This window comes from Bos indicus, chromosome 7, assembly GCF_029378745.1.
Source record: "Bos indicus isolate NIAB-ARS_2022 breed Sahiwal x Tharparkar chromosome 7, NIAB-ARS_B.indTharparkar_mat_pri_1.0, whole genome shotgun sequence".
Lineage (NCBI taxonomy): Eukaryota > Metazoa > Chordata > Mammalia > Artiodactyla > Bovidae > Bos > Bos indicus.
The window spans coordinates 6,355,011-6,381,661 of NC_091766.1; the positions used below are offsets into that span (position 1 = coordinate 6,355,011).

Here is a 26,651-nt window from a genome sequence, read left to right on the forward strand (position 1 = left end):
TTCTTTCACAACAAATTTATTTGCCGATCCTTCACGCTGAGCCTTGATAGACATACAAGAGGAGGAATTTGGGGGCCCTACAGCCTCAGGACCCACCAAGCTCCCGGGCATCACCAGACCAAGGCACTTTCCCAATAACTGGGCAAAACCTGGGACCCCAACAACCCAAGGCCTATGTGACACAGCCACAGGCTGATGCCCTGAGCATGCCCTGAGCACCCACATGCAAAGAACAGTCCCAAGCTGGCCAATTCTGGGCCCAAATCCCACCTGAGACTGGCCATGCCCAACCCACCTACCCCTGTCAAATACCCTGGTGACCTAGGCTGAGGTGAGGGTGGCCAGGAGGGGCGCTCAGCTCCCATCCCCCTTGCTCACCCTGAATCAAGTTCCCAGCCCATCCAGTAGCAGCACAAGGTTTGGCACATAGTAGGCAAGTGTTTGTTGAATGACTGAGCGAGTGGCAATGAAGGATGCCAGCACTGAGGGCGGTCTCATGGAGCTTCTGGAGTCCGACAGTGAGGGCTTGAAGCCCCTGGATTAGAGCCAGATCTTGGCACCCCCGCCCGGCCAGCTGCATTTCTTTGGTTTAGGGGGCAACCTGAAGCCAAGGATCAGAACAAGCCTCCCCCACCCCTCCAGGCTCCCCAGTCTGGCCTAGACACATCTACTGACGGCCTCCTTTGTTCCAGGTAACTTGTGGGGCTCTCCAAGCCACAAACACAAAAGATCTAAACTGCAAAACTGTTTTTTAAGCATGATGAACACCCATCAAGGCCTCACCTCCTGACTGCGTTGTGCTTCTGAGCTTACAAAGCTGGTTTGTCAGATCCAGCCTCACAGCAGCCCTTGTATACAGAATGGGGTGAGGGGCCGTTATACTGATGGGCATGCAGGGCTCAGAGCAGGTGGCAGCTTGCCCAGGGATGCCCAGGAGAAGTTGATAGGAAGAGACGTGGAGATCACAGCAGCTACCTTACAGCAGACAGTAAACATCCATCAGATGGATGAGCGTCAACATGGCTTGACATTCTTTCGGAGTCAAGGTGTCATTTTAGAGAGGGAGTAACAAGACCAAGAACATAACCGCCAAGGTTTCTGGTTGGAGCGATTGCTGGGATTCTGTGGACCGCTCCCCCAAAGCTGTAACTCTATGGGGACCTGGCAGAAGAAGAAAGGGACCCCCCATTCCTACAAATGCCCTTCACCCCCCATATCTCATTTAACCCCCCACATCAGCCCTGGAGGGCGGGCTGATGGCCCCAGTTTGCAGACAGGGAAGCAGAGGCCTGGAGAGGGGAGAACGGAGCCCAGGTCCTGGGTCTGGGTCCTCTCCCTGGTGCCCTGAAGACCCCCTGGGCTGCCCCCTAATCTGCCTTCTTGGTCTTCTTCTTCCTGGAGCCCTCACTCAGCTCCTCCTTGGACTTGGTGGGCAGGGGTGAGTGTGGGGAGCCGGGCCCGCTGCCACCCTGGGATCCACCATGGTTGTTATGGTGATGGTCGCCCCCCGAGGCCGACCCAAACAGCACAGGGCAGATGTAGGCTTCCAGGACATCAAAAGGGGAACTGTGGGAGTGGGTGGCCGTCAGGAACACCTGAGGTGGGATGACAGAGGTACAGGAGACAGCGAGAGAGCCAGCGGGAGGATGAGGCAGAAGCAGATTGGGGCAGGGGGAGGGGAGATAGAGAGAGAAGGTCAAAAGGTCAAGGGCAGAGGGAGCCTAGACTCAGATTTCTGGCGGCATGCACCCCCAAGAAGGTGATCAACTATCCTGCCATTTCCAGGATGCAAAGATTTTGGTGCTTAAAATCCCAGCCACACCGAATCAGTTGGTTGCCTTTTCCCCAGGAATATCCCCACCCACCACACGTACACCTGGGATCAGAGAGGAGCTATGCTTGGTCTGGGGTCACTCACTCCCTTCCTCTGTTCAGTGTGGTCCCCTCCTAGGGAGCCAGCAATGAAGTTCCCCAGCTCCACGGGGCAGGGAAGGGTGTGTGGCCCTGAAAGACCTTTCCTGAGTAGGAAGTGACTGCACCTCGCACCATTCCTGGTCCAGCCCACTCTCCATGCCCAAGGCACAGGCCCCCATACTCCAAACAGACTCCATACTCTCCTGCTCCCATCTTGGCCTTATGGGACCCTCTGCCAGGGAGACCTTGTTCTGCTCACTCTCACCCCCACCTGCTGGACCCTGATCTCATACCCTGCTCTCAGGCATGAACCTGCTGACAAGCTCCTCCCCCCAACACCTCGACCTTAGGGCTGTCCTTTCCCCAGACCCCCCAAGGCTATCAGCCTAAGTTTTCCATCCTCAGCCCAGGAAGCATGGGTCAGCTTTAGCCAGGACAGGAGGACTTACCTTACACGATACCATGAACATGGTGAAGATGAAGATGAGGCTGGCTTTGGACACTGGGAGCCAGCGGGTCTGCTGGAGGGTGAAGAGGATGGCTCCATACAGGCTGGCCTTGGTGGGGCTGCACGGGGTGGCTCTGGTTATCCGGGGGGTCTACATGGCTCAGGGCTTTGTTCCTCTGGCCCAGAGCCCCTTCTCCACCCACCCCTGCTGTGCCCAGCTCCCACCCCAGCTTCTCCGGGGTGCACGGTGGGAAGATGCCCATGTGACACGGACGAGACAGTGCCCCCCTGGGCAGTAAAGAGGTAACTTGGTGCAAAGAAAGCTCTCTCCTCTGGCCTGCTCCTGAGAGGTACCCACTAAGTTCTGCCTGATCGGAATGTCTTTGTTCACCTGGGGACTCTGGGTCACACCAGATGATAACGATGTGATTTAGGGTGGGGTCTAGGGCCACGTGGTATCAGCTGAACCTCTGGAGGGACTGGAGACTGAGGTTGGCCATCCAGGGTGTCAGTTAGGCCCATGTGACCAAGCTCCAGGAAAACCCCTGAACACCAGGGCTTGAGGGAACACTACTGGTTGGCAATCTTAAATACACACAGTCACACATGGATACTGGGAGCAACAGGTACTATCCACACAGCTCCTCGGAGAGGGGACAATTGGAAGCTTCCACCTGGTCTCTCCTTGGATTCTATCCCTCGTGCCTTTTGCCTTTGCCAGTTTTAATGTTCCCTTTTACTCTAATAAACTACAACCCTAAGTATAACAGCTTGGCCAAGTTCTATGCCTCTTCCTAGCAAATCGTTGCACCTGAGAGTGGTCTTGGGGACTCCTGAACGATGCACTCCCCTGGAATGTGGGATTATAACACACAATTTTTATTGATTTTCCTTTTCTTCTTTGAAGAATAGGCTTCCGATATTTTGACTTGCCCATGAGCTGAGTGTGTGAACACACCTCTCATGAGGATAAAATGAGATCATGCCATGTTTTGCAACATACGACATGGGAGGTAGTTTTCACTGGCAGATGTTGTTGATGTTCAGTTGCTAAATTGTGTCCGACTCTTTGCAATCCCATGGACTGCTGCAGCATGCCAGGCTCCTCTGTGCTTCACTATCTCCTCAAACTCATGTCCATTGAGTCAGTGATGTCATCCAACCATCTCGTCCTCTGTCATCCCCTTCTCCTCCTGCCTTCAATCTTTCCCAGCGTCAGGGTCTTTCCAATGAGTCAGCTCTTCACATCAGGTGGCCAAAGTATGGAGCTTCAGCTTCAGCATCAGTCCTTCCAGTGAATATTCAGAGTTGATTTCCTTTCTGACTTAGGACTGGTTTGGTCTCCCTGAAGTCCAAGGGATTCTCAAGAGTGTTCTCCAGCACCACAGTTCAAAAGCATCATTGGCACACGGGTGAGTCTTTTAATGTTGTCATATTTTAATGGCAACAGCTTTATGGAAGAAAATTTAACTAGCCTGATCCTTTCAGGTCTTTTAAAAATGTACTAGACTTAATGCCTCATGGGGTCCTTGGTTGAGTCCTGTATATGACCATCTGGTCTTACCCTTTGTTCTCCACCTAACCCCAGCCACACTCCCCACCACACCCTCACTTCCCACCCAAAATCTGTACCCTGGCCCTGAAGAACCAGGCAGAATCTTTTCTGACTTGATAGTTGGCAGAAGCACTGGCCTCTCTCCAGAGTCTCCTTCTTTGCCAGAAAACTCCTACTCAATCTTCAAAACCCATTACATGGGAGAAGAAGGAGTGTCTTATCTCCCTGAAGCTCTGCCTACCCTCTGAGTAGTATCAAGGCTCTGCCTCTGAGGTCCCCCAGCCATGGCCTCTGGAAGCTTCTGGAAGGAGAATTAAGGAACCAAGGCTCCTAAGTTACCAGAGTATCCAACCCAGGGTCAGGCCCAGGGGGTGGGGGAGATGGGATACTCACAAGGACATGTGCAGAATCTCGTTGGTCTCTGGCTTCCAGACCCCTCGGAGCAGCTGTTCAAGGTTGGACATGAGGGTGACACCAGAGCCTATGGGACAGGGTACTTCTGAACAAGCCTGCCACCCCTAGCTTCCCATTCTTCTTGGCTGAATTCCCAAGCAAGAAGTTTCTGGAGTCTTCTCCAGAGGTATATTGAGCCTAAAGTGTTGCAGGTGGGGAAACTGAGGCCAAGAAGGGACAGTCTTCCCAAGGATCACAAGGCATATTCAGAGCAAAACCAGCATGAAGTAAGAGGGGGTGGGGTGGTCATATCCCACCTGCAAGATATGTCTTGATCAAATCTGGATTGTCTGCCCTGATGTTTTCAATCCAGGACCTTGAACTGTGCAAGAGGCACCCCAGCCTCTCCCGCCTTGGGTTCTGAGCTTTCAACCTTTCTTGAGCCACTTGCCCTCTGGAAGGCATGTTATACCCCTGGGGACCTTTCTCTTTAGTATAGGCTTCCTAGAGAGACAATAAGGAGACCCATATCAAGATTTTTGGTTGAATTTCTAGAAGAATCTTCCCATTTACTCCAAATGTATTGGCTAAAGAGGCTTAGACACTCACTGAAGGAGTGGTTGTGCCAACTGGGGTGCCCAATATGTACCACTGGCCCAGGAGTTTGCTTCTGGGGTGTCTTTGCCCCAAAGAGACATTTGGCAATATTTGTAGACATTTTTTACTTCACCACTGGGGAGGGAGCTGCTACTGGCAACTAGCGGGTTGAAGCCAGAGATGCTGCACATCCTGTAACACACAGGGCAGCCCCCACCAGAGCGTGATCCAGCCCTAAGCGTCAAAGGTGCCTCAGGACACTGGCTCGCTGGAGGGTACTCCCAGGCATTTGGGAGTACCCACTTTGGTTGTCAGGAAACAGGAACACAGAGCTTAGTGGTATTCAGCACCTGCTCAAGCCTTCTCTCCCTGCCTTCTCGTCACTCCCTGGTTCACCTCTGCAACTAACACTGTTGAATTGTCTGTTTCTCCTTTAACGTCTCTCGGTTTTTGCTTTATGTATTTTGGTGCTCTGTTTTTAGGTGATAATTGTTTAAAATGATTATATCATCCTAGTGGACTGACCCACCATTATAAACTGTCCCTATGTAATTTTAGTAACTTTTTGTTTTGGTCGTAATGTCTATCTCGGTCTGCCTCTTAGCATAGATGGAGGAGGGGGAAAAGGGGGGCTTCAAAATAGTTACGAATGTGAATGTTGCATTCAGAGGACATGGCCTCAAACCCCATCTGTGCCCCCACAGCCTCATGACCTTGGGGAAGTCATTTCATTCCCCTCGTCAGTAGAAAGGGGTGATGCTAACTTTCTGCTAAAGAAGGTCAAGTAAGAGGCACAATGAGCTCAACTCAAAACTTACCCTGGTTTAGCGATCTTAACCTAGAGTCTAGGAACCCAGAGAGGAAACAGAATTACATATTCATTTTCACAACCTTCACTGAAACACAGCCTTTCCTTTTATCATGAAGGGAGGCAATTACCTCGGCAGGATTTGCAAGTCTATGACTGTCATCAACAGAACTAATGGATTTTTTTCTTTTCACATTATCATTGTTGTAGATGATTTCAAATACCATTTGTGCTCAACACTGCTCCAAGAGCATGAGACTTATTAGAAGTCAGTGGAAAGTCTGCTATTTAATCAATAGTAAATATGCATAAAGGGCTTCCCACGTGGCTCAGTGGTAAAGAATCCACCAGCCAATGCAGGAGACACAAGTTTGATCCCTAGATTGGGAGGATCCCCTGGAGAATGAAATGGCAACCCACTCCAGTATTCTTGCCTGGGGAATCCCATGGACAGAGGAGCCTGGTGGGTTATGGTCCATGGGATCAAAAAAGGGTCAGACACGACTGAGTGACTAAACAACAAACAGCAATAACAAATAGGCATAAAACTACTAAAGCCTATTTTAAAACACTTTATAACTACTTTAAAAGATTAGGTTTCCTTTATTCTCCTATATATTTTATGTTATGCACTTAAGAAAACATAAAAAGGTCTGTAGGCTTTACTGGGCTGGCAAAAGGGCCATAGTCCACAAAACTTAACAGGGGTATGATTTCCTCTCTGTGAGGCACTTGACAACGTCTGGAGACATTTCTGGTTGTTGCACTGATGGTAGGTGCTACAGGCATCGAGTGGGTGGAGGCCAGGGATGTGCTCAACACCCTACAATGCACAGGACGGCCTCCACACACAGAAGGGTCCAGCCCCACGTGTGAGTAGGGCGCAGCTGAGAAAGCTTTCTCCAGAGGCATTAGCTATCAATGTTTCATTGTCCTACTTACTTAAAAAAAAAATCTCTTCTGAATTTGTTACAATACTGCTTCTACTGTTTAAGTTCTGATTTTTGGTCCCAAGGCATATGGGGTCTTAGCTCCCACATGGGATTGGATAAGATGGCTGAGAGAAGGGGTTCTCAGTGGGGTGGCTTCCCTTTGCTCTGGCCATGGTCCTGTTTACCTTTGACCCACCCGGTGGCGATCATGACGAACCACCCGTGGTGGTAGTGGTGATGGGCGTGATGGATGCCCACGGCGATCTTGCGAACTCTCACCACCTCCTTCATAGCCACAAAGATGAGTTTCACTGGCAGGAAGCAGACACACTTGTAAAAGAGGTCCAGGGGGCAGAAGAAAATCAAGTACCTTTGGGGAGAGAATGCCAAGCATCAGGGGGGAGCTAGACCCTGGGGGCCCCTGGAGACGAGGTTGTGTCCAGACTCAGGACAGCTGGGTGGAGAGGGTGGTGAGTCAGGGCTAACTGTGAAGGTTTGGCTGGCAGGTCCTAGTTCCTCCCACCTCCCGGGTGGTGGGATCGCCCTGCCCGCCTGCTCTGCTCTCCCACATCCCGCCGGACCCGTGACGCTCACCAGACTGCTGAGGCCAGCAGGATGCTGGAGTTGTTGCTGAAGTAGTCGATCACGGGCTCCCCAAGGAGCAGATCAGCCAGGATGTAACTCCCAAAGCAATGCAGCATGGCACACAGCCAGGATGCCATGGGGTGGTGCCGGGACAGCTCAACTGCTCCTGAGGGGTACGGGGGTGTCCCCACCATCACCAGGGCGCTGAGGGCATGCTTCACCATCATGCCCTCTGACCAGCCCATCCTAATTCAGCCACCTTCTCAGAGTGTCTGCCCAAAGCCTTGCAGTTCGTCCACTTACAGAGGAAGAACCAAGGCTCAGAGAGACTGTACATGTGTCTGAGATCACACAGAGAGAAGGCAGGACCAGGTTGGGGCTCTTTCCTCTGAGCTCAGAGAGGATGATAATTAAAACAAATCATATTTAGCAGGTCTTCCCTGATAGCTCAGTTGGTAAAGAATCCACCTACAATGCGGGTTTGATCCCTGGGTTGGGAAGATCCCCTGGAGAAGGGAAAGGCTACCCACTCCAGTATTCTGGCCTGGAGAATTCCATAGACTGTAAAGTCCATAGGGTTGCAAAGAGTCGGACACGACTGAGTGACCTTCACTTTCACTTTCATATTTAGCAAGCATTCCTGGGTCCGAGGTGGTGATGGTGGTGGTTTACTCATTAAGTTGTGTTCGGCTCTTGTGATCCCACAAACTGTGGCCCATCAGGCTCCTCTGTCCATGGGATTTTTCCAGTCAAGAATACTGGAGTGGGCTGCCATTTTCTTCAACAAGGGATGTTTCTAACCCAGGGATCAAACCCAGGTCTCCTGCATCACAGGCAGATTCTTTACCACTGAGCTTTCAGGGAAGCCCTCTCAGACACTGGGTTTTAGAATTTATAGGAAGGACTCATTAAATCCTCATTGATGACTGCAGCCAAGTGATCACTGTTATTATCCTGCCCAAGGAGACTGAAACTTGTTTTGTTTCACTTGGCCATGCCTCTCAGCTCATGAGATTTTAGTTCCCTGACCAGGGATTGAACCCGTGCCCCCTACAGTGGAAGCGTGGAGTCTTAACCACTGGACCACCAGGGAATTATGAGGAGACTAAAGCTTGAAGAGGGCAACACGCAGCTGAGAACATCTGATGCAGCCTTGGGAGGATGCCAAGATTCCTGTAAGCCTACGCCTGTACATTTGGTCTTTCCTTATTTAAAAGAAAAAATAAGTGGGTGTGGTAAAATATACATAAAATGTGTCACTTTAACCATTTTAAAGGTATGGTTCAATAGCGTTAAGCACATCTATGTTATTGCACAACCACCCCCATCATTCATATTGATAGCTTTTTCACCTCGCAAAACTGAAACTCTTCATTCCAGCCCCTGACGCCCACCACTCTTCTTTCCATCTCTGTGAATTTGACTATTCAAGAGACCTCAAGTAAGTGGAATCATACAGCATTTTTGTGATTGGATCCTTTCATTTTGCATAAAATCCTCAAGGGTCATCCACGTCATAGGATGTGTCAGAGTTTTCTTCCTTTTTAAGAATGAGTAATATTTCCTTGAGTGCGTCTACCACATTCTGCATATCCATTCATCTGTCAGTGGACATTTGGGTTGCTTACATCCTTTAGCTATTATGAATATGGCAGCTAAGAACAAGAGCATATGAATATATGTGAGTTCCTGCTTTCAATTCTTTGGGGGTATAATTCCAGATGTGGATTTGCCAGATCAAAGGTTAATTCCATTTTTAACTTTTTGAGAAACTTTCCCACTGTTTTCCACAGCAACCACCCCATTTTACATTCCCACCAGCAATGCACAAGGGTTCCAACTTCTCCACCTCCTGGGTCACACTTACTGTTTTGTTTTTTAGGAATAGCTGTCTTGATGGGTGGGAGGTGGTATCTCATTGTGGTTTTGATTTGCATTTCCCTAATGACTGGTGATACTGAGTTCTTTTTTCAAATGTTTATTGGTCTTTTTTTTTTTCTCTGCACCACCATTGTTTTAAATATTTTAACTTATTTATTTGGCTGCACTGCGTCTTAGTTGCAGCGTGTGGCTCTAGCTCCCTTACCAGGGATTGAATCCAGACCCCTTGCATTGGGAGCACGGAGTCTTAGCGACTGGACCACCAGGGAAGGTCCTTATTGGTCATTACAGTATCTTCTTTGCAGAAATGTCTATTCAAGTCCTTTGTGCATTTTTGAAAAAACTGGGCTGTCCCTCTGTTGTTGAGTTGTGCTCTTATGGAGAAGGTTTACTTGCTTTGACTGGCCCCAGATAGGAAGGTACAGAAGAAATTTGAAAGGAGAATCTGAAGTCCTGCTCCAAGTCTTGTCTTATTGGGAGAGTGCCATCAGGGCAGAGGGAAGTCACCAGATATTGGTACCAAGACAGACAGTGTAGACAGGCCCATGTGTGTGGAAGGGTGCAGAAAGAGCAATGAGCAAAGCTGGATAAGGGAGTCCTTGACTATAGAATTATACCGACAGAGTGGGGAGGGAGAGAGAGCAACCCTGTTAGCAGCATAGAAGGGACAAAGGGACAAAGACACAAAGCAAAACGGGCCAAGCACAAACGCCACTTCCTCCAGGAAGGCTTCCTGGCTCTACGGAGCCAGTCACTCCTGAGGACTTCCACTCCCCTGTGGACTCCACGCTATTGGTACTTTATGCAATTTTTTCACATCGAATAAGAGAAAGTAGCTTAGTGGTTGCTTAGGGATGGAGGGGATGGGAGGTGGGAAGGTAAGAACTCAAGGATCCGGGTTTCTTTGAGAGGTGACGGTTGCACAATTCTGTGAATATGCTCAAAACCAGTGAATGGGATGGTTTAAATGGGTGGTACAAGAATTATACCTCCATAAAGCTGTTAAAAAAAAAAAAAAAGGCCAGCAAAGAAGAGATGCAATATGTTTCACAGTTTCTGGGACTGAAGATTGTTGCTTTGTTGTTTGGTTGCTCAGTCACCTCCAGTTCTTTTTGTGACCCCATGGACCGTAAGCCCACCAGGCTCCTCTGTCCGTGGGATTTCCCAGGCAAGAATACTGGAGTGGGTTGCCATTTCCTTCTCCGAGGGATCTTCCTGACTTAGGGATCAAACCCATGTCTCCTGCATTGGCTGGTGGATTCTTTACCACTGAGCCACTAGGGAAGCCCACAGCTGAAGATACATATACACACAAATGATACTAATTGAGTCTTCTTATTCAACCCAAGAAAGAAAATGTGAAACAATGGACTTACTTAGCAAATAGAAACAGGGACCCCATCCTTAAGGAAGATGGCTCAGTGTGTTAGTTTCTACCTTGACTATACATCAGGATTACCTGGGGACTTTACAAACACCTGATCCCTCTGCCCCAGCCAAGTGTCTTGGTTGGTGGTTCTGGGGTGTGGCTGGGCTTGTGGATTTTTTAACGCTCTTGAGTGATTCTTCTGTGCAACATAGTCGAGCACACAGAGATAGGGGAATGAGCTGGTCCATGTCCTGACATCCTGCAGCCCTGATAACCCAAAACCTTCCATCCATGGCTGAGAAGTTGGGCTCCCAAGAGCAATGGTTTTCAAACTGTGTTCCTGGGAACCGTGAGGGTTTGCAGGAGCAAAAGAGAAATCAGGTGGGTATGCTGGAGTTAAAATGGAGCACAATTTCATTTACTGCTTCATCTCAGACTCTGGCATAAGATTTTGTTTGAAAAGGAGAATCTGGTATTCACATAGTCATGCATACAAATGTTCATAGCAGTTTTTATTTGTAAACAATTAAATGGCTTTAATGGGTGAATGGATAAACAAACCCTGGTATATCTGTACCATGGAATACTATTCAATAATGAAACAGGAATGAACCAGGGATGCAAAAACTATCTGAACAGATCTCAAGAGTATAATGCTCAGTGAAAACTGCCAGTCTCAGGTTATGTACTGAATGATTCCATTTATATAACATTCTCCATGGGATAAAACCATAGTGATGAGTGGCAGAGAGCAGATCAGTGGTTACCAGAGGTTAGGCTTCTAAAGAAGATCTAATTATAGGGGGTTTCCCTGATAGCTCAGTTGGTAAAGAATCTGCCTACAGTGCAGGAGACCCTGGTTTGATTCCTGGGTCAGGAAGATCTGCTGAAGAAGGGATAGGCTACCCACTGCAGTATTCTTGGTCTTCCCTTGTGGCTCAGCTGATAAAGAATCTACCCACGATGCGGCAGACCTGGGTTCGATTCCTGGGTAGGGAAGATCCCTTGGAGAAGGGAAAGGCTACCCAATCCAGTATTCTAGCCTTGAGACACAACTGAGCAACTTTCACTTTCTTTTCACAAGGGAGTTTCCCTGGGGTGTCAGAACCATTCTATATCCTGACTGTGGTGGTGGTTACTCAAATCTACACATGTAAGAAAAATTTCAAAGGACTATATTTTTTTAAAGTGCAAGGAAAAACAGCTGAGTAAAGTCTATAGTAGGTGTTAATGGTATAATACTGGTGTCAATCTCCAGTGTTTTTATTTTTTAATATGTATTTGGTTGTGTCCGATCATAGTTGTGAACACAGGATCTTTCACTGTGGTTAGCCAGTGGGGTTAGCTGTGGGGCACAGCCTTAATTGCCCTGTGGCATGTAGGACCTAGTTCCCTGACCCGGGATTGAACCTGCATGCTCTGCATAAGAAGACAGATTCTTAACCACTGGACCATCAGGGAAGTCCCAATTTTCAGGTTTTTTTTTTTTTTTTTCATAATGAGCTATCATCAGGTAAGATGTTGTCATTGGATGAAGCTGGGAAAGCTGGAAACTCTTTGCTTCATTTTTGCAACTTCTGGAAATTCCCTGGTGGTACAGCAGTTAGGGGGGCTTCCCAGGTGGCGCTAGTGGTAAAGAACCCGCCTACTGGTGCAGGAGACCTGGGTTTGAGCCTTGGGTCGGGGAGATCCCCTGGAGGAGGGCACAGCAACCCACTCCAGTATTCTTGCCTGGAGAATCCCATGGTCAGAGGAGCCTGGTGGGCTATGGTCCGTAGGGTCGTAAAGAGTCGGACACAGCTGAAGCAACTCAGCACAGCACAGCATAGAGGTTGGACTTGGTGCTTTCACTGTGGAGAGTTCAATCCCTGGTAGGGGAACTAAGATCCTGCAAGCTGTGTGGCATAGGCACAATAAATAATAAATTACTTATGAGTCTTGAACATTTTCAAGATAAAAGCTATTTTAAGATCCCAAATTAAAATGAAGGTGTGTGTGTGTGGGGTCTAGTTCTTTAAAAACATGTTTACAAAACCACTAGAGGTACAAGACTGATGTCTGTTAGTCAAACTGTACACTTTGTACTACCCACTGAAAGTCTCGCAAATCTTTTGAAATAGTTCAGGTCTATCTTTATACTGTTATTGTCATAATCTTCCAGTTACCACCCCCCCAGCTTGGAACTCAGGTGTCTTCTGGTGTGACAACTTAGTTCATCATCTTGATTCCTTCCCTCCCCCACTAGCTTCATCTTCCAGAGAATGAATTTAGAATGAAGTTGTAAGACACAGTTACTTAGCTCTCATAGCCAGAGGTGGTACCAATGACTGTCTTTATTATTTATTTTGTAAATTTTATTTTTAAATTTATCAAAGTATAGTTGATTTATAAGGTGGTGTTAATTTCTGCTGTACAGCAAAGTGATTCAGTTATGTATACACATACAGTCCTTTTCATATCCATTCCCATTATGGTTTGTCATAGGATACTGAATAGAGTTGCCTGTGCTATATGGTAGGACCTTGTTGTTTATCCATCGTGTGTGTATATATATATATATATATACACATTCATCCGCCTATGGTTTGCATCTGTTTATCCCAAATTCCCATTCCTTCCCTCCCCCACCACCCCAGCAACCACAAGTCTGTTCTCTATGGGTGTCTTTTTCTGTTTTGTAGCTAAGTTTATTTGTGTCATATTTTAGATTCCATGTGTAAATGATATCATATGGTATTTGTTTTTTTCATTCTGACTTACTTCACTTAGTATGATAATCTCTAGGTCCATCAACATTGCTGAAAATGGCATGATTTCATTCTTTTTTATGGCTGAGTAGTATTCCCCCAGTAGCTCTCTTTAAATGGTTTACTTAAATCCAATGAAAACTCCACTCAATGTGGATGTGAGATAACAAGGTTACAATATATGATCTGTTAATCAGGAGACTAATCAAAAGATATAGTCAGTCCAGCTCTGGGGATTTTGAAGGGAAAGTTTCTCTTTATATCTAGAGATTGGATGACTTTTGTCTCTAAATTGTCAAATCTAGGACTTCCCTGGTGGTCCAGTGGTTAAGAATCTGTCTTCCAGTACAGGGGATGAGGGTTCAATCCCCAGTCAGGGAACTAAGATCCCACATGCCTTGAAGCAACTAAGCCTGTGTGTTGCGACTGCTGAGCCTGCGGCTCACAACTAGAGAGAAGCCCATGTGCTGCCACTAGAGAGGCCTGCATGCTACAACAAAGACCAGTGCAGCCCAAGAAATAAAAATAAATAAAAAATGTAAAATTGTCAAATCTGAAGGCTTGACCTCTTTAGGCCATGTACTAAGTGTGAAGCTTTTGATATAAATAACTATATACTGTTGATACACTCAACAAGTTGCATGCATGCATGCTAAGTTACTCAGTCATGTCCAACTTTGTGTAACTCTATGGACTGTAGCCCACCAGGCTCCTCTGTCCATAGAATTCTCCAGGCAAGAATACTGGAATGGGTTGCCATGCCCTCCTCCAGGGATTCTTCCCAACCCAGGGATTGAACTCATATCTCTTATATCTCCTGCATTGGCAGGCAGGTTCTTTACCACTAGCGCCACCTGGGAAGCACCCCCATCAAGTTGACTTGATCGTAATCCTTCGGTGAGTACAAGGACCTTATCCATCTTAACTGCTGTGGAACCCTCCATCCCAGCCTCCTCCCTTCCTCCATGCTGGGCACTGTCCTGATACATGGTAGCTAATAATAATTGTTACATTCTAGCAAATGTGGACTGAACACTCTTAAGCATTGCAGTTATGTTGGGCACTTTTAGTTACATTATAACAACAACCTCCCCTGCTCTCTTTACCTACTGAGTTCCTTGTTTTAATTGAGTTACTATTGTATCCTGGGCTGCTAAGTCCCTTCAGTCCTGTCCAACTCTGTAAAACCCCATAGGGGGCAGCCCACCAGGCTCCCCTGTCCCTACTATTGTATCCTAGGTAACTACATACCTTCTTAGCATCCTCAAGGCTTCAGCCTCACACCCCAGGCTTCCACCCCAAGTAACATAGGGATTGATATCCCTACCTACAGTCAGTTACAGGAGGGACCAGTACTCCCTTCTCCCCTCAAGTTCATGTCCATCAGAACCTCAGAAAGTGACCTCATTTGAAATAGGGTCTTTGCAGATGTGATTAAGGTAAGGGTCTCAAGATGAGATCATACTGGAGCATCTGGGTTTGTCCTGAATCCAATGAGTGTTCTTGTAAAAGGCAGAAAAGGAGATGTAGACACAGATAAGAAGGTGTTAGGAGTTAAACTCACAAAGAGATATGTTTAAGTCCTAACCCCTGGTATCTGTGAATGGGGCCTTATTTGGAAATACGGTCTTTGCAGATGTAATTAATTTAAGATGAAATCATTATGTGGGCCTTAATACAGTGTCTGGTGTTCCTGATAAGAGGAGATGGATCACAGAGGAGAAGGCTGTATAAACAAGGAGGCAGAGACTGCACTGATGGAGCTGTAAGTCATGGAACTTCAAGGACGCTAGCCACCTCCGGAAGCTTTTCCTAAGCTTCCTTCCTAGAACCATCAGAGAGGATGACCCTGCTGACACCCTGATTTTGGATTTCCAGCTTCCAGAATCGTGAGACAATACATTTCTGTTGTAAGCCACCCAGTCTGTGGTACTTCATTATGGCAGCCAAAGGAAATTTATACAAAAAGCCAGATGAGGGGGATTCCCTGATGTCTAGTGGTTAAAACTCCATGCTTCCAATGCACGGGGTGCAGGTTTGATCCTTGGTCAGGAAACCAAGATCCTACATGCCACATGACCAAAAACTAAATAAAATAAGAATAATAAAATAATTTTTAAAAAAGCCATATGAGGTCAGAGGCAAAGATTGGAGTGATTTGTGTATAAGCCAAAGAATGCCAAGGATGGCTGGAAGACACCAGAAACCAGGAGAGAAGCATGAATGGTTCGTCTCCTGAGTATCTAGAAGGACCCAGACACCTTGACTTTGGACTCTAGCCTTCAGAACACGGAAAGAATAAATGTCTGTTGTTTCAAGCCCTCTGGTTTGTGGTCATTCATTATGGCAGCCCTAGGAGACTAACACAGCACCGGACAGAAGAGGCAACAGATCTTGAGTGGCTTTCTCAAGATCACCCAGGCTTCAGTGAGGATTTATGAGTTCTGACCATGTGCCAGGCTCTTGCTGGGCACCAGAGAAGCAGCTATAGCAAGAGCTGGTTCAGGGGTTACCTTTGTGGGGTCCGTAGTCTGGTAGGGAGGCAAAATGGTTAAATAATTCCACAAATGGAGGTTAAAACTCATAAAGGAGAGGCACATGGTGCTTTGAAGGGTTTAATTCAGCAACTGTCTTAACTGAGGAGGTCAGAGTTAGCAGCAGCAGCAGCAGCTTAACCTGAGATCTGAACAATGAGCAAGGATTTCCTAGAGGATGAGGGGTGGAAGAGAGAAGATGACCCAGGCAAAGAGAGTGCATGGGAGAAGGTCAGAAGGGGAGAGAGGGAAGCTAAGAGCTAAGGGACACTCAGCACAAGATACAGTGTTCAGGGAACTTCCCTGGGGGTCCAGTGGGTAGACTTCTCCTTCCAATGCAGGGGGTGGGGGTTCGATCCCTGGTCAGGATCTAAGATCCCACATGCCTCTCAGCCAAAAAACCAAAGCATAAAAAACAGAAGCAATATTGTCACAAGTTCAATAAAGACTTAAAAATTGGTCCACATCAAAAACATCTTAGAAACAAAGAAATACACACACCCACACACACAAAACCCGAACAATACACTGTCAGCATCCAAGCCTCTTTCCGGGTCCTGTGTCCAGTGTTCTAAGCTCATGTTGGGGAAAGAAACATGGAATTCACTCTACTCTATAGAAGGAGCTGCCTTCTTTTCAGATCAGTGAACCTCAGAGAGAAGGTTGGGGAGGGGAATATCGGCCCCTCCTACAGAGGAAAAAAGCCCATTTCCCTTGCAGGTACACAGTTGGGAGGATCAATAGGCAGAACCAGCTGAGAGGCAATTTGGAAACACTGAGGAAACGAGTCACCTGTGAGTCACTTGGCCCCAGCAATTCCATTCCTCACTATTTGCCCAAGAGAGAAACTCATGCACGTGAACAAAGAGACATGGGGGTGGGGACGCATTTCGCTGCCACACTGTGGCAGCAGGAGAAAAGCAGAGTCTACTGATTCTTGGTAAGGGGTGAGCCACACAAAGGGCATCCCAGGCGGTGCTAGTGGTAAAGAATCCACCTGCCAATGCAGGAGGCACAAGAGACGTGGGCTTGATTCCTGGGTCAGGAAGATCCCCCTCTCCCCAGAGTAGGAAATGGCAACCCATTCCAGTACTCTTGCCTGGCAGATCCCAAGGACAGAGGAGCCTGGCGGGCTACAGTCCATGGGGCAGCAAAGAGTCACACACGACTGAGTGAGTGAACCCAGAGTCATACAAAATGGAGTACCACAGAGTAGTTATTTTTAAGTGAACAAGGAGCTTCCCTGGTGGTCCAGTTGTTAAGAATTCACTGCCAATGCAGGGGCAAGGGTTCAATCCCCGGTCTGAGAAGCTTCCACATGCCACAGGGGAACTAGGCCTGTGTGCCACAGCTACGGAGCCTGCACACCTCGAGCCTGGGTCCTGCAACAAGAGAAGCCCCCACAGTGAGAAACCCAACACCTCAATGAAGGGTAGCCTCCCTGCTCACTGCAACTAGAGAAAGCTCACCTGCAGCAACAGAGTCAGTGCAGCCAAAAATAGACAAATAAATAAACCTTAAGAACAAAAACGAACCAGTTAGGGAACTCTCTGGTGGTCCAGTGGTTAGGACTCCAGTCCCAAGCTGGGAAACTAAGATCCTGCAAGCCGTGTGACGTGGCCAAAACAAACACCAGCAACACACTAAATCCAGATCTGAGCTCCTCAGCCTCAGCGTTGCTGACATGTGAGGTTGGATCACTCTCTGCTGTGGTGGGGCCCCTCCACAGGATGTAGGATGGCCCGGGATGCTCCTTGTAGGATGTCAAGGAGCATCCCGGGCCTTGTCTTGTTGGATGCTAATAGCCCACCCCCAGTCTGAAGAAGAAGATGGCAACCCACTCCAGTATCCCTGCCTGGGAAATCCCATGGACAGAGGAGCCTAGCGGGCTATAATCTATAGGGTCGCAAAGAGTCAAGACACTTCTAGTGTGGTGGGCATAAACCACCACCTCACCCTGGTTGTGACAACCAAAAATGTTTCCAGATATTGCCAAACATCCCCAGAGGACAGATCTTCTGGCTGAGAACCCCTACTCCAGATGCATCAATACTGATAAATCCCATAAGGCTGCTGCTGAATAAAAAAGTTAGGTTGCAAAATGATATGTTTATGTACATTCTATGTATAATATATATGTAAAACAACACAAACTGCTCCATGCAGTTCATAGACATATGTACATCGGTGAAGGTATGCACACAGGCATGGGAATAATATAGGCTGATTTTAGGGCAGTGATCATATCTAGAAGACTCCTGAGAGTCCCTTGGACAGCAAGATCAAACCACTGAATCCTAAAGGAAATCAACCCTGAATATTCATTGGAAGGACTGATGCTGTGCTGAAGCTCCAATCCTTTGGCCACCTGATGCGAACAGCTGACTCACTGGAAAAGACCCTGATGCTGGAAAAGACAGAAGGCAAGAGGAGAAGCGGGTGACAGAGGATGAGATGGTTGGATAGCATCACTGACTGAATGGACAAGAATTTGAGCAAATTCCAGGAGATGGTGAAGGACAGGGAAGCCTGGCTTGCTGCAATCCATGGGGTCACAAAGAGTCAGACACGACTTGGCGACTGAACAACAACAACATAGCTAGAGAGGGAAAGAGGGGAAGGGAGGGGACTGGCTTTGTCACTATTTCTTTAAAAAAAAAGAAAGATCTGAAGCAAATCTATGTTTACATCTGGTAAGTGTGTAGCGAACACAGAGGTATCTGTGTCATGCATATTCTGTATGTTTGAAATATTTCATCACTGCCTGCCCCTCCCCAATAGTTGTAAACGGGGATTGATGCTCTCCTGCCTTATCACACCAAGCCCCCTGGGGGGCCCCCACTACCTGCCCCCTCCCCAGTGGTTGTGAACGGGGACCCAGGAACAGGAGGTCTCACAGCCTAGGGTGGGGCAGCACACGGTTTTATGTACAACAACCCACCAATAGGTTCTAGAAGACTCTTAAAAGGTCATGTTCACAGAAGCACTATTCACAATTGTCAAAAGGTGAAAGCCACTCAAACGTCCATCAGCAGATGAACGAACAAACTAAATGTGGTCCATCCACATAACGGAGTACTATTCAGCCCTGAAAAGAAATGAAGCACTGACAGGTGCTACAACAGGGGTGAATCCTGAAAACACGCCACGTGAAAGAAGCCAGGCACGGCATGACGCACATTGTGACCCTGCTGACGTGGAATATCCAGGAAAGGAAAAGCCATGGAGACAGAACACAGGGACTGAGGAGGGGGTGGGGAGCGACTGCTAACGGGGACCGGAGTTTCCTTTTCAAGTGATGAAGGTGGTTCTTGAACTTATACATTCCATATGTGTGCATGCTCCGTCGCTTCAGTCGTGTCCAACTCTTTGTAACCCCATGGACTGTAGCCCGCCAGACTCCTTGTCCATGGCATTCTCCAGACAAGAATACTAGAGTGGATTGTCATTCCCTTCTCCTGGGGATTTTCCCAACCCAGGTATCGAACTCAAGTCTCCTGCGCTGCAGGTGGATTCTTTACCGCTGAGCCACCGGGGAAGGCCCACATTCCATACAGATGGGCTCATATAATATGGCCCTTTGCATCTGGCTTCTTTCACTGAGCTCAGTATTTTCAAGGGGAATATTCATTTCCACTGCTGTACTATATGCCATCATAGGAACAGATCACAAGTTATTTATCCATTTTCTGGCATACACTAATACATACTATAATCAGAAACCTGCCTCATAAAAGTCGTTTCAGATTAAATCAGCAACACACTTCCCTTTCTTTTTACACCCTCATTGACTAACCACATGTTCTTGGACAAATCATCTTTTTTTTTCCCCTATCTCTTTCCTTCTGTCAGGTGGGAACCCTAATCCCTTCTTTGCCTAACTCCTATCAGGGGTTGGAATCAAATTTTCCCTCCTCCATCTCACCCTGAAGTCAGAAGCCTAAAGTATATCCTCTCTGCATCTACTAAGCTCCTCCATTATGAAGCCCAGTGCCCTCTTCTCTCCCCCGGGCATCTATTTAAAACGCTGCCAGCTGAGAGTTAATCCTTGGGAGCAGCTGGTGGGTCCTATAGGGGCTGGGTCAGGTGAGGCCCCCATGTTTTGCAGAAATGGATACCTCTGCAACTAAAAATAACCCGCAGAGGTTGAATTCTTTCCAGGATCTTTCCTTTGCCTGCTGGGACGATAAGGTGGAGTGGGGGTGTGGGGAGCTTGGGTTTTGCAGGAACTCCGTAGGCTCCTCACTATGGGGGAAGCCTGGTAGAAAAGCCACACGTCTGGGGTTTGGCTCTGCGGCTCACTCTGCAGTGGCTTTGGGCAGATGACCACCACCCCCTCTCACCTCCAGCCTGTTTCCTCTTTTGTCAAAGGGAGAATGAGAGCATTCCCTTCACTGAGTTATCCTGATGATTCAGTGCTGTTTATTACCATAATTATGCTTTTTAAAAAAAATTAAAGGGCATTCCCTTGGCAGTCCAGTGGTTAGGATCCTGTGCTTTCACTACCAAGGGCCTAGATCAGGGAACTAAGATCTTACGAGCCACGTAGTGTGGCCAAAAAAATAATAAATAAAATTGAACTGTAGGATCTTGATTTACAATATCATGTTAATTTCAGATATATAGCAAAGTGATTCAGCTATACATATATAAATACATACTTTTTCAGATTCTTTTCCATTATAGATTATTATTGGATATTGAATATAGTTCCCTGTGCTATACAGCAAAGCTTTGTTGTTTATCTATTTTATATATAGCAATATGTATCTGTGGCTTCCCTGGTGACTCAGTAGTAAAGAATCTGCCTGCCAATGCAGGAGATGCAAGAGACATGGGTTCGATCCCTGGGTGGGGAAGATCACCTCGAGAAGGAAATGGCAACCCATTCCAATATTCTTGCCTAAGAAATCTCATGGACAGAGGAGCATGGAGGCTTACAGTCCACAGGGTCGCCAAAGAGTCAGACGTGACTTAGCGACTAAACCACCACAACCATGTGTATCCTTGTTCCCATACCCCTATTTTATACTTCCCCTTTCTGCTTGGGCAATCACAATTTTGTTTTCTATGTCTGTGAGCTTTTTGTCTTTATCACTACTCTCCCAGCAACACTGGAAAGACAGGACGAGTCTCCCCATCACCACATGAGAAGACTGAGGCTGGCGGGGACAGTCTGCCCTAAGGATCCACAGCAAGGCAGTGGTGGAGAAACTGTCCCCCTGGCTCTTTCCCTTTGCCATGCTTCATTCTGATTTCTTTTGCTGGGTCTTAGAGCAGTGCCAGGAAGCAGAAGAATGTGGGTTTCAATTTCAGGTTTGCCACCAAAGCACTCCCCTCTCAAGGGTGAGCTCTGGTGGCTCACTCCCCATCTGGGCCTTGATTTAGTCATCTGTAGAATGGGGATGCTGTCTAGAGCAACCAACTGTCGCTGTTTGCTTGGGCTGAGAGGTTTCTGGGGCTTTGGATGTCTGTCTAGGGCAAACCTGGGTGAGGTGGTCACCTAGGGCTATTACTCATTTCAAAGGGCTATTACTCATTTCAAAGGGCTATTATTCATTTCATCTGTGAAAGATGAAAAGAAATGAAGCTTAGTGCTTAGCAATTATGTGAGGGTTATTTCTGGAACTGGGCTGAAATGGAAAGTACCTGTGGGTGGAGATTTTAGTGGATGGACTGATAATAAAAATCAGATCTGCCTAAGGAAGAAGCACTGATGCTGACCCTATTTCTGATCTGTGATGGGCTCCACACATTCCCTCTCTGGGGGTTAGTGTCCTGTCTGTGGATGGCTGGGGAGTGCTAGAAGATTCCCTGGTGTACTTTTTTTTTGCTGTACCAGGTCTTAGTTGCAGCATGCAGGATCTAGTTCCTGGACCAGGGACTGCATCCAGGCCACCTGCATTGGTAGCAAGGAGTCTTAACCACTGGATCACCAAGGGAGTCCCCCAGGGCACTCTTGGCGCTGCTGCCTTTCTGTGCTGTTTACTGTGAGGTCCGAACATGGGAGGTGTGCTCAGTTTCTCTAAGACAAGTCTCCCTCCCCCAAGCCTTTGTGCTCAGCTTTCTTCCTCACTGTGGTTCTGCTGAGCTCCCCAAGTAATTTTTAAATGCTCAAGCTCCAACGAAGATGTCCTTCAATAGGTGAATAATTAAACCTTGGAACGGTCATGCCATGGAGTATTATTGAGCACTAAAAAGAAATGGGCTATCAAACCACAGAAAGACACAGAGGAGCTTTAAATGCATATTGCTCAGTGAAAGAAGCCAGCTTGAAAAGGCTACATAGTGTACAACTGCAACACTGTGACATTCTGAGAAAGGCAGAAGTATAGAGACAGTAAAAAGATCAGAGGCTGTCAGGGATTTGGGGAGAAGAGGCAGGAGAGGTGAATAGGCAGAGCTTGTGGGATTTTTAGGTTAGTGAGGCATTTCTGTGCAATACTACAATGATGGATGTTGTTGTTGTTTTAGTTACAGAAAGTATTGTTTGACTCTTGCCAGGCTTCTCTGTCCATGGGATTTTCCAGGCAAGAATACTGGAATGGGTGGCTATTTCCTTCTCAGGGGATCTTCCTGACCCAGGCATCGAACCCACTTCTCCTGCATTGGCAGGCAGATTCTTTACCACTGAGCCAGCAGGGAGGCCCCATAATGATGCATACATGTCACTATGTAAAAAATCCATAAAATGTACGACACAAAGGAACCCGTATGTCAACTATAGACCAGTTGATAATGATGTTGATAATGCAATACAATAATGCTAATAGGACAATAATGATGTTGACAATAATGTTTGTTCATCGACTATAACAAACGCTCCCCTCTGGTGCAGAACCTTAATGGTAGGAGTGGCTGTATGTGGAGGAGGTAGTCAGCCTATATGGAAAACTACTTTCATTTTTTTGCTCTGGATCTAAAACTGCTCTAAAAAAAATTGTCTATGAATTAAAAAAAAAAAAAGAATAAAGATATTCAAACAGCCAACATATAAACATAGGAAGCTGCAAATCACATTTCTAGCTTCCCTTGAAAAATTAGTTCTGCTAGTTCCAGCCCCAATCAGGTGGCGACGCACGTGGCTGGATCTCACCTGGGGACTGTCCTCACCTGGCTGTCTTACTGCTTTCTATATGTGACCTGACAGGCCCTTGGAAGCACGAGAGTTTAAGACTCAGTCTAGATTTATGATTCTTAACTGGAGGTAGCTGTGCCCCCCTGAAGGGACACTGGCAATGTCTAGGGACATTTTTGGATGTCACAATTGGGATGTGCTGCTGGCTTCCAGTGGGTCAGGCTAGGGATGCTGTGAAACATCCTGAAACTCACAAGATGGCCCCCACCACAGAGGATGATCTGGCTCTAACTGTCACTAGTGTTGAGGTTGGGAAACACTGGTGCAGAAAGCTGGATCTCATCTGGGGAACTTATAATATTGATGCTGGTACCATCCCCTGAAATTCTGATTTTCATGATGAAGGGGTACTCCCTGGACAACAAGAATCTTCAAAGCTCTCCAGGTGACTCTAATGTGTAGTCATACTTGAGAACCACTAGTCTGGAAGGCTCTTTGCATGGATCAGGTCTTAAAGTAGCCATTGATTGTCATTCATTCATCCACTCATTCCTTCAATCATGCAGCCAGCATCCACAGCTTCTTCTTCTCTTCTTGCATAGAGCTAGGGGTCTTAGAGGTGAGTCAGGTTTGGCCCTCCCTGCCCTATTGAGGAGCTCCAGCTTCTTTTAGTCCATCATTTCTCAAATGTTAGTATGCTTGCAGGGATCCTGTTCAAATGCAGAGTCTGTCTCAGTAGGTCTGAGTGGGGAGTCAGGCATTCTGCATTTCTTAACTCAGGGGTCACAGATGCTGTTCACGTGAGGACCACACGCTGTGCTTCATCCTCATTCAGGATTCTCATGAAAGCCTGACCCAGAAAATGCCTGCAGCCCAGGAAACACATTGCCCCATGCCTTACAAATCATTCTACTACCTCTCACAAGTGCCTTAGACCTGACTACTGATCAAGTTCTCTACAGATCTTCACAAGAGCCAGGTAAGGGAATCCAGATTATTGTACCAATGAGCCCATTTCACAGATGAATAAACTGATGCTCATGTAAGCAAAACAACCTGCCTGGTGTTTACTCACTGCTAAAGGCAGAACTGACTTCTAGTTTGAAGATTATTCCTTAAGCCAGATTGGCTCTCAGGTTCACAAAATTCTTAGGGGCCCATGCATTCTCTAGCTGGCCCTGCAAACAGCACACAGACTCTGAGAAGAAACCTTTACAGAGGCTTAGCAGGAACACCAAACTTGGGGGCTCAATAGCTAAGCCCAATGCCTCCCTTTTCTAAGGGTAGGCGAGTCCTCCGGAACAATTGTAGTCATTCTTGGGTTCCAGCTATGGGACCACAGGTTCATTGCGTATGTAAATTAGCTTAGCCTCTATTTCCTCAGCATCCCTAGGGGAGAAGAGCTTGAAACAGGAGCATGCCAGGTCACTATCCCAGACTTTCTGACTCAATTGGCCTGGAGAATCCCAGGGACAGAGGAGCCTAGTGGGCTGCCGTCTTTGGGGTCGCAGAGTCAGACACGACTGAAGCGACTTAGCAGCAGCAGCAGAGATGAGATAGGGGAAGAAGGGCCCCGGGGAGCCTCTAAGGCACCCTCTCAACCTTCAAGAACCTTCAGGCTCCAGCACTTCAAGTCCAGAAGTTTTACTCTATGACTCCAGCAGGAATGTCTCAACCCCTACTGCATGCTCCCAGCCAGCCCAGAGACCGCTTTCCTTCCAGACACTTGTGTCCTACATCACTACCGGGCTCCTGCCCTCCACAATTTTAGATTCCCCAATGTGTGCTAGGCTCTGTACTTGCCCAAGAGACCTGGTATGAGCCACCAGCAATTCATCTGCAGACAGGAAGTACAGCCCTGTGTTCAGGCTAAGACAACACAAAGCTTATTTTGCTTTGCAAAGTAACTGCTTTCCAAAAGCCCTTATAAAGAAATAGGCTCTGGCATGTGGACGAGCTAAAATAAAACAGAACAGAAACACTCTGCAGGCAGAGTATGATCCTATTTGCATAAGACTGCGCATTTACATCCATAACTACAGGGGTATAAAAGCAGAGAAGTGAGGTCTGGAAGGCGGCCACAACATCGACTGTAATTATCTCTTTTTTCCTTTAGGCTTTTCAATTTGATTTTTCTCTTTAATGTACACTAGCATCTATCTTTTGGAGAAGGCAATGGCATCCCACTCCAGTACTCTTGCCTGGAGAATCCCATGGACGGAGAGCCTGGTAGGCTGCAGTCCATGGGGTCGCTAAGAGTCCCACACGACTGAGCGACTTCCCTTTCACTTTTCACTTTCATGCACTGGAGAAGGAAATGGCAACCCACTCCAGTGTTCTTGCCTGGAGAATCCCAGGGACGGGGGAGCCTGGTGGGCTGCCGTCTATGGGGTCGCACAGAGTCAGACACAACTGAAGCGACTTAGCAGCAGCTGCTATCTTTATCATCTTAAAAAAAAAAAGAAAAGCTATTTCTGAGAGGATACAGGAGTAATTTACATCTAAGTGGGAGAACAGATCACAAAGTTTCAGGTGATTGGTCTTTTTTCTAAAGCTAAAATTCTATTATCCCTTTAGTTTGCTGTTGTGCTAGAGTTATTAAAACAGGAGGAGATGAATAAGAAACACTCCCTAAGCCTTGTATAAAAATAGGCTGCATTCTAAGGAGGCCATTTACCCCTACTGGAAAAAAAAAAAAAAAAATCCAAGACTCTGGGTCTTCCCCCAGAGATTCTCCAAAAGGGTCTGGAGCCGGTGGGAGGAGGCTGACCCCAAATTACCCTGCCCTAGGGCCGGTCCTGCTCAGGAAGTGGAAAGGATCCTGGCCAGAGCTGGAAGAATTCCCGCTGGGCTCCAGCACAGCCTCGGCCCAGGCAAAGGGAGAAGAGGTTGCCCCAGAGCCACAGCAGGGAAGCGACATCGGTGTCACTTTCTCTGAACCTGATCACAGCCCCCAGCACTGCCGGCCCTTATATAGACACTCAGCTGCGGCTTTGGCTCCCGGCGCCAAGGGCAAGGAGAGAGGTCAGGGCTGCAGGCAGCCAGGACTTGTGACCTGGCCAGCAGAGCCGACCCCTGCCTGCGCCCTCACCACGACCTAGCCCCTCGCCCAAGTTCATCCGACCCCCTCCTGCCAGGATCCTTGACCTTCTCTCTCCCCGCATCCTCCCAGCACCTGTTCCCCATTCCTCTGAACAATCACGTTCCTCTCCTGCATCTGCTTCCCCTCCCCCAGCCCCACAATCCCAGGGGCTTCTCTCCTTGCCCTCGCTCACATCTGTCTCCTCTGCCCGCCCCCACGATACCAGAACCTGCCGGCGTCCCCGAACCGACCCCTGGGACTGTTTCCCCACGATCCAGGCCTTTCCCCTCCTCCAGACCCCTGGGTTTCCTTCCGTCTCCCGCCCCGTAATGCCAGCCCTCTTCAGCACCCCGGCCCTGGCTCACCTGGCTCATACTTGAGGTAGAGGATGGAGACGATGAAGTAGCTAAGGTCGAAAACAGGGAAGAGGGGCACCCGCGAGAAGCTGAGCGCAAGCTCACCCAGGCTTAGCGCCGAGAGCAGCTCCATGGCGCCCACCGGGTCCCACCCCAGCCCCCGGCCCGGTGCGTCCAGTCGCTGGCAACTGCGCCCCCGCCGCTGGACCCGCCCCCGCCCGCCAGGCGCCGCCCCAACCCGGCCCCCGCGGGAGAGGAGGAGCGACCGCTGGCCTCCCGGCGGGTCGTGGGACCGTCCTGTCCCACGGAGCTCGATCGGTCCAGCATCCCACACTCTGCCTCTCGAGCCATCATGACCTGATACAGCCCAGC

At 47.9% G+C, this 26,651-nt stretch overlaps 1 protein-coding gene across 1 annotated transcript; it reads right to left on the bottom strand.

The window, feature by feature from the left end:
* On the bottom strand, positions 1 to 26,482 carry TMEM38A (transmembrane protein 38A). Its single transcript, XM_019963923.2, has 6 exons — positions 26,289 to 26,482; positions 7,242 to 7,398; positions 6,833 to 7,017; positions 4,311 to 4,398; positions 2,364 to 2,481; positions 1 to 1,595 (listed from the first exon to the last, which is right to left on the bottom strand). Exons 1-6 carry the CDS (start codon positions 26,410 to 26,412, stop codon positions 1,368 to 1,370), a joined length of 900 nt encoding a protein of 299 aa, XP_019819482.2. The 5' UTR covers positions 26,413 to 26,482; the 3' UTR covers positions 1 to 1,367.
* Between the last annotated feature and the right edge of the window lie 169 nt (positions 26,483 to 26,651).

Excerpts from the sequence above, each read along its gene's own strand:
- TMEM38A (XM_019963923.2), bottom strand. The coding sequence starts at position 26,412 with ATGGAGCTGCTCTCGGCGCTAAGCCTGGGTGAGCTTGCGCTCAGCTTC. Across the intron at positions 2,482-4,310 it reads GAGATTCTGCACATGTCCTT|CCCCACCAAGGCCAGCCTGT; the intron begins GTGAGTATCCCA and ends CACCCCGTGCAG. Across the intron at positions 1,596-2,363 it reads TGTTCATGGTATCGTGTAAG|GTGTTCCTGACGGCCACCCA; the intron begins GTAAGTCCTCCT and ends ATCCCACCTCAG.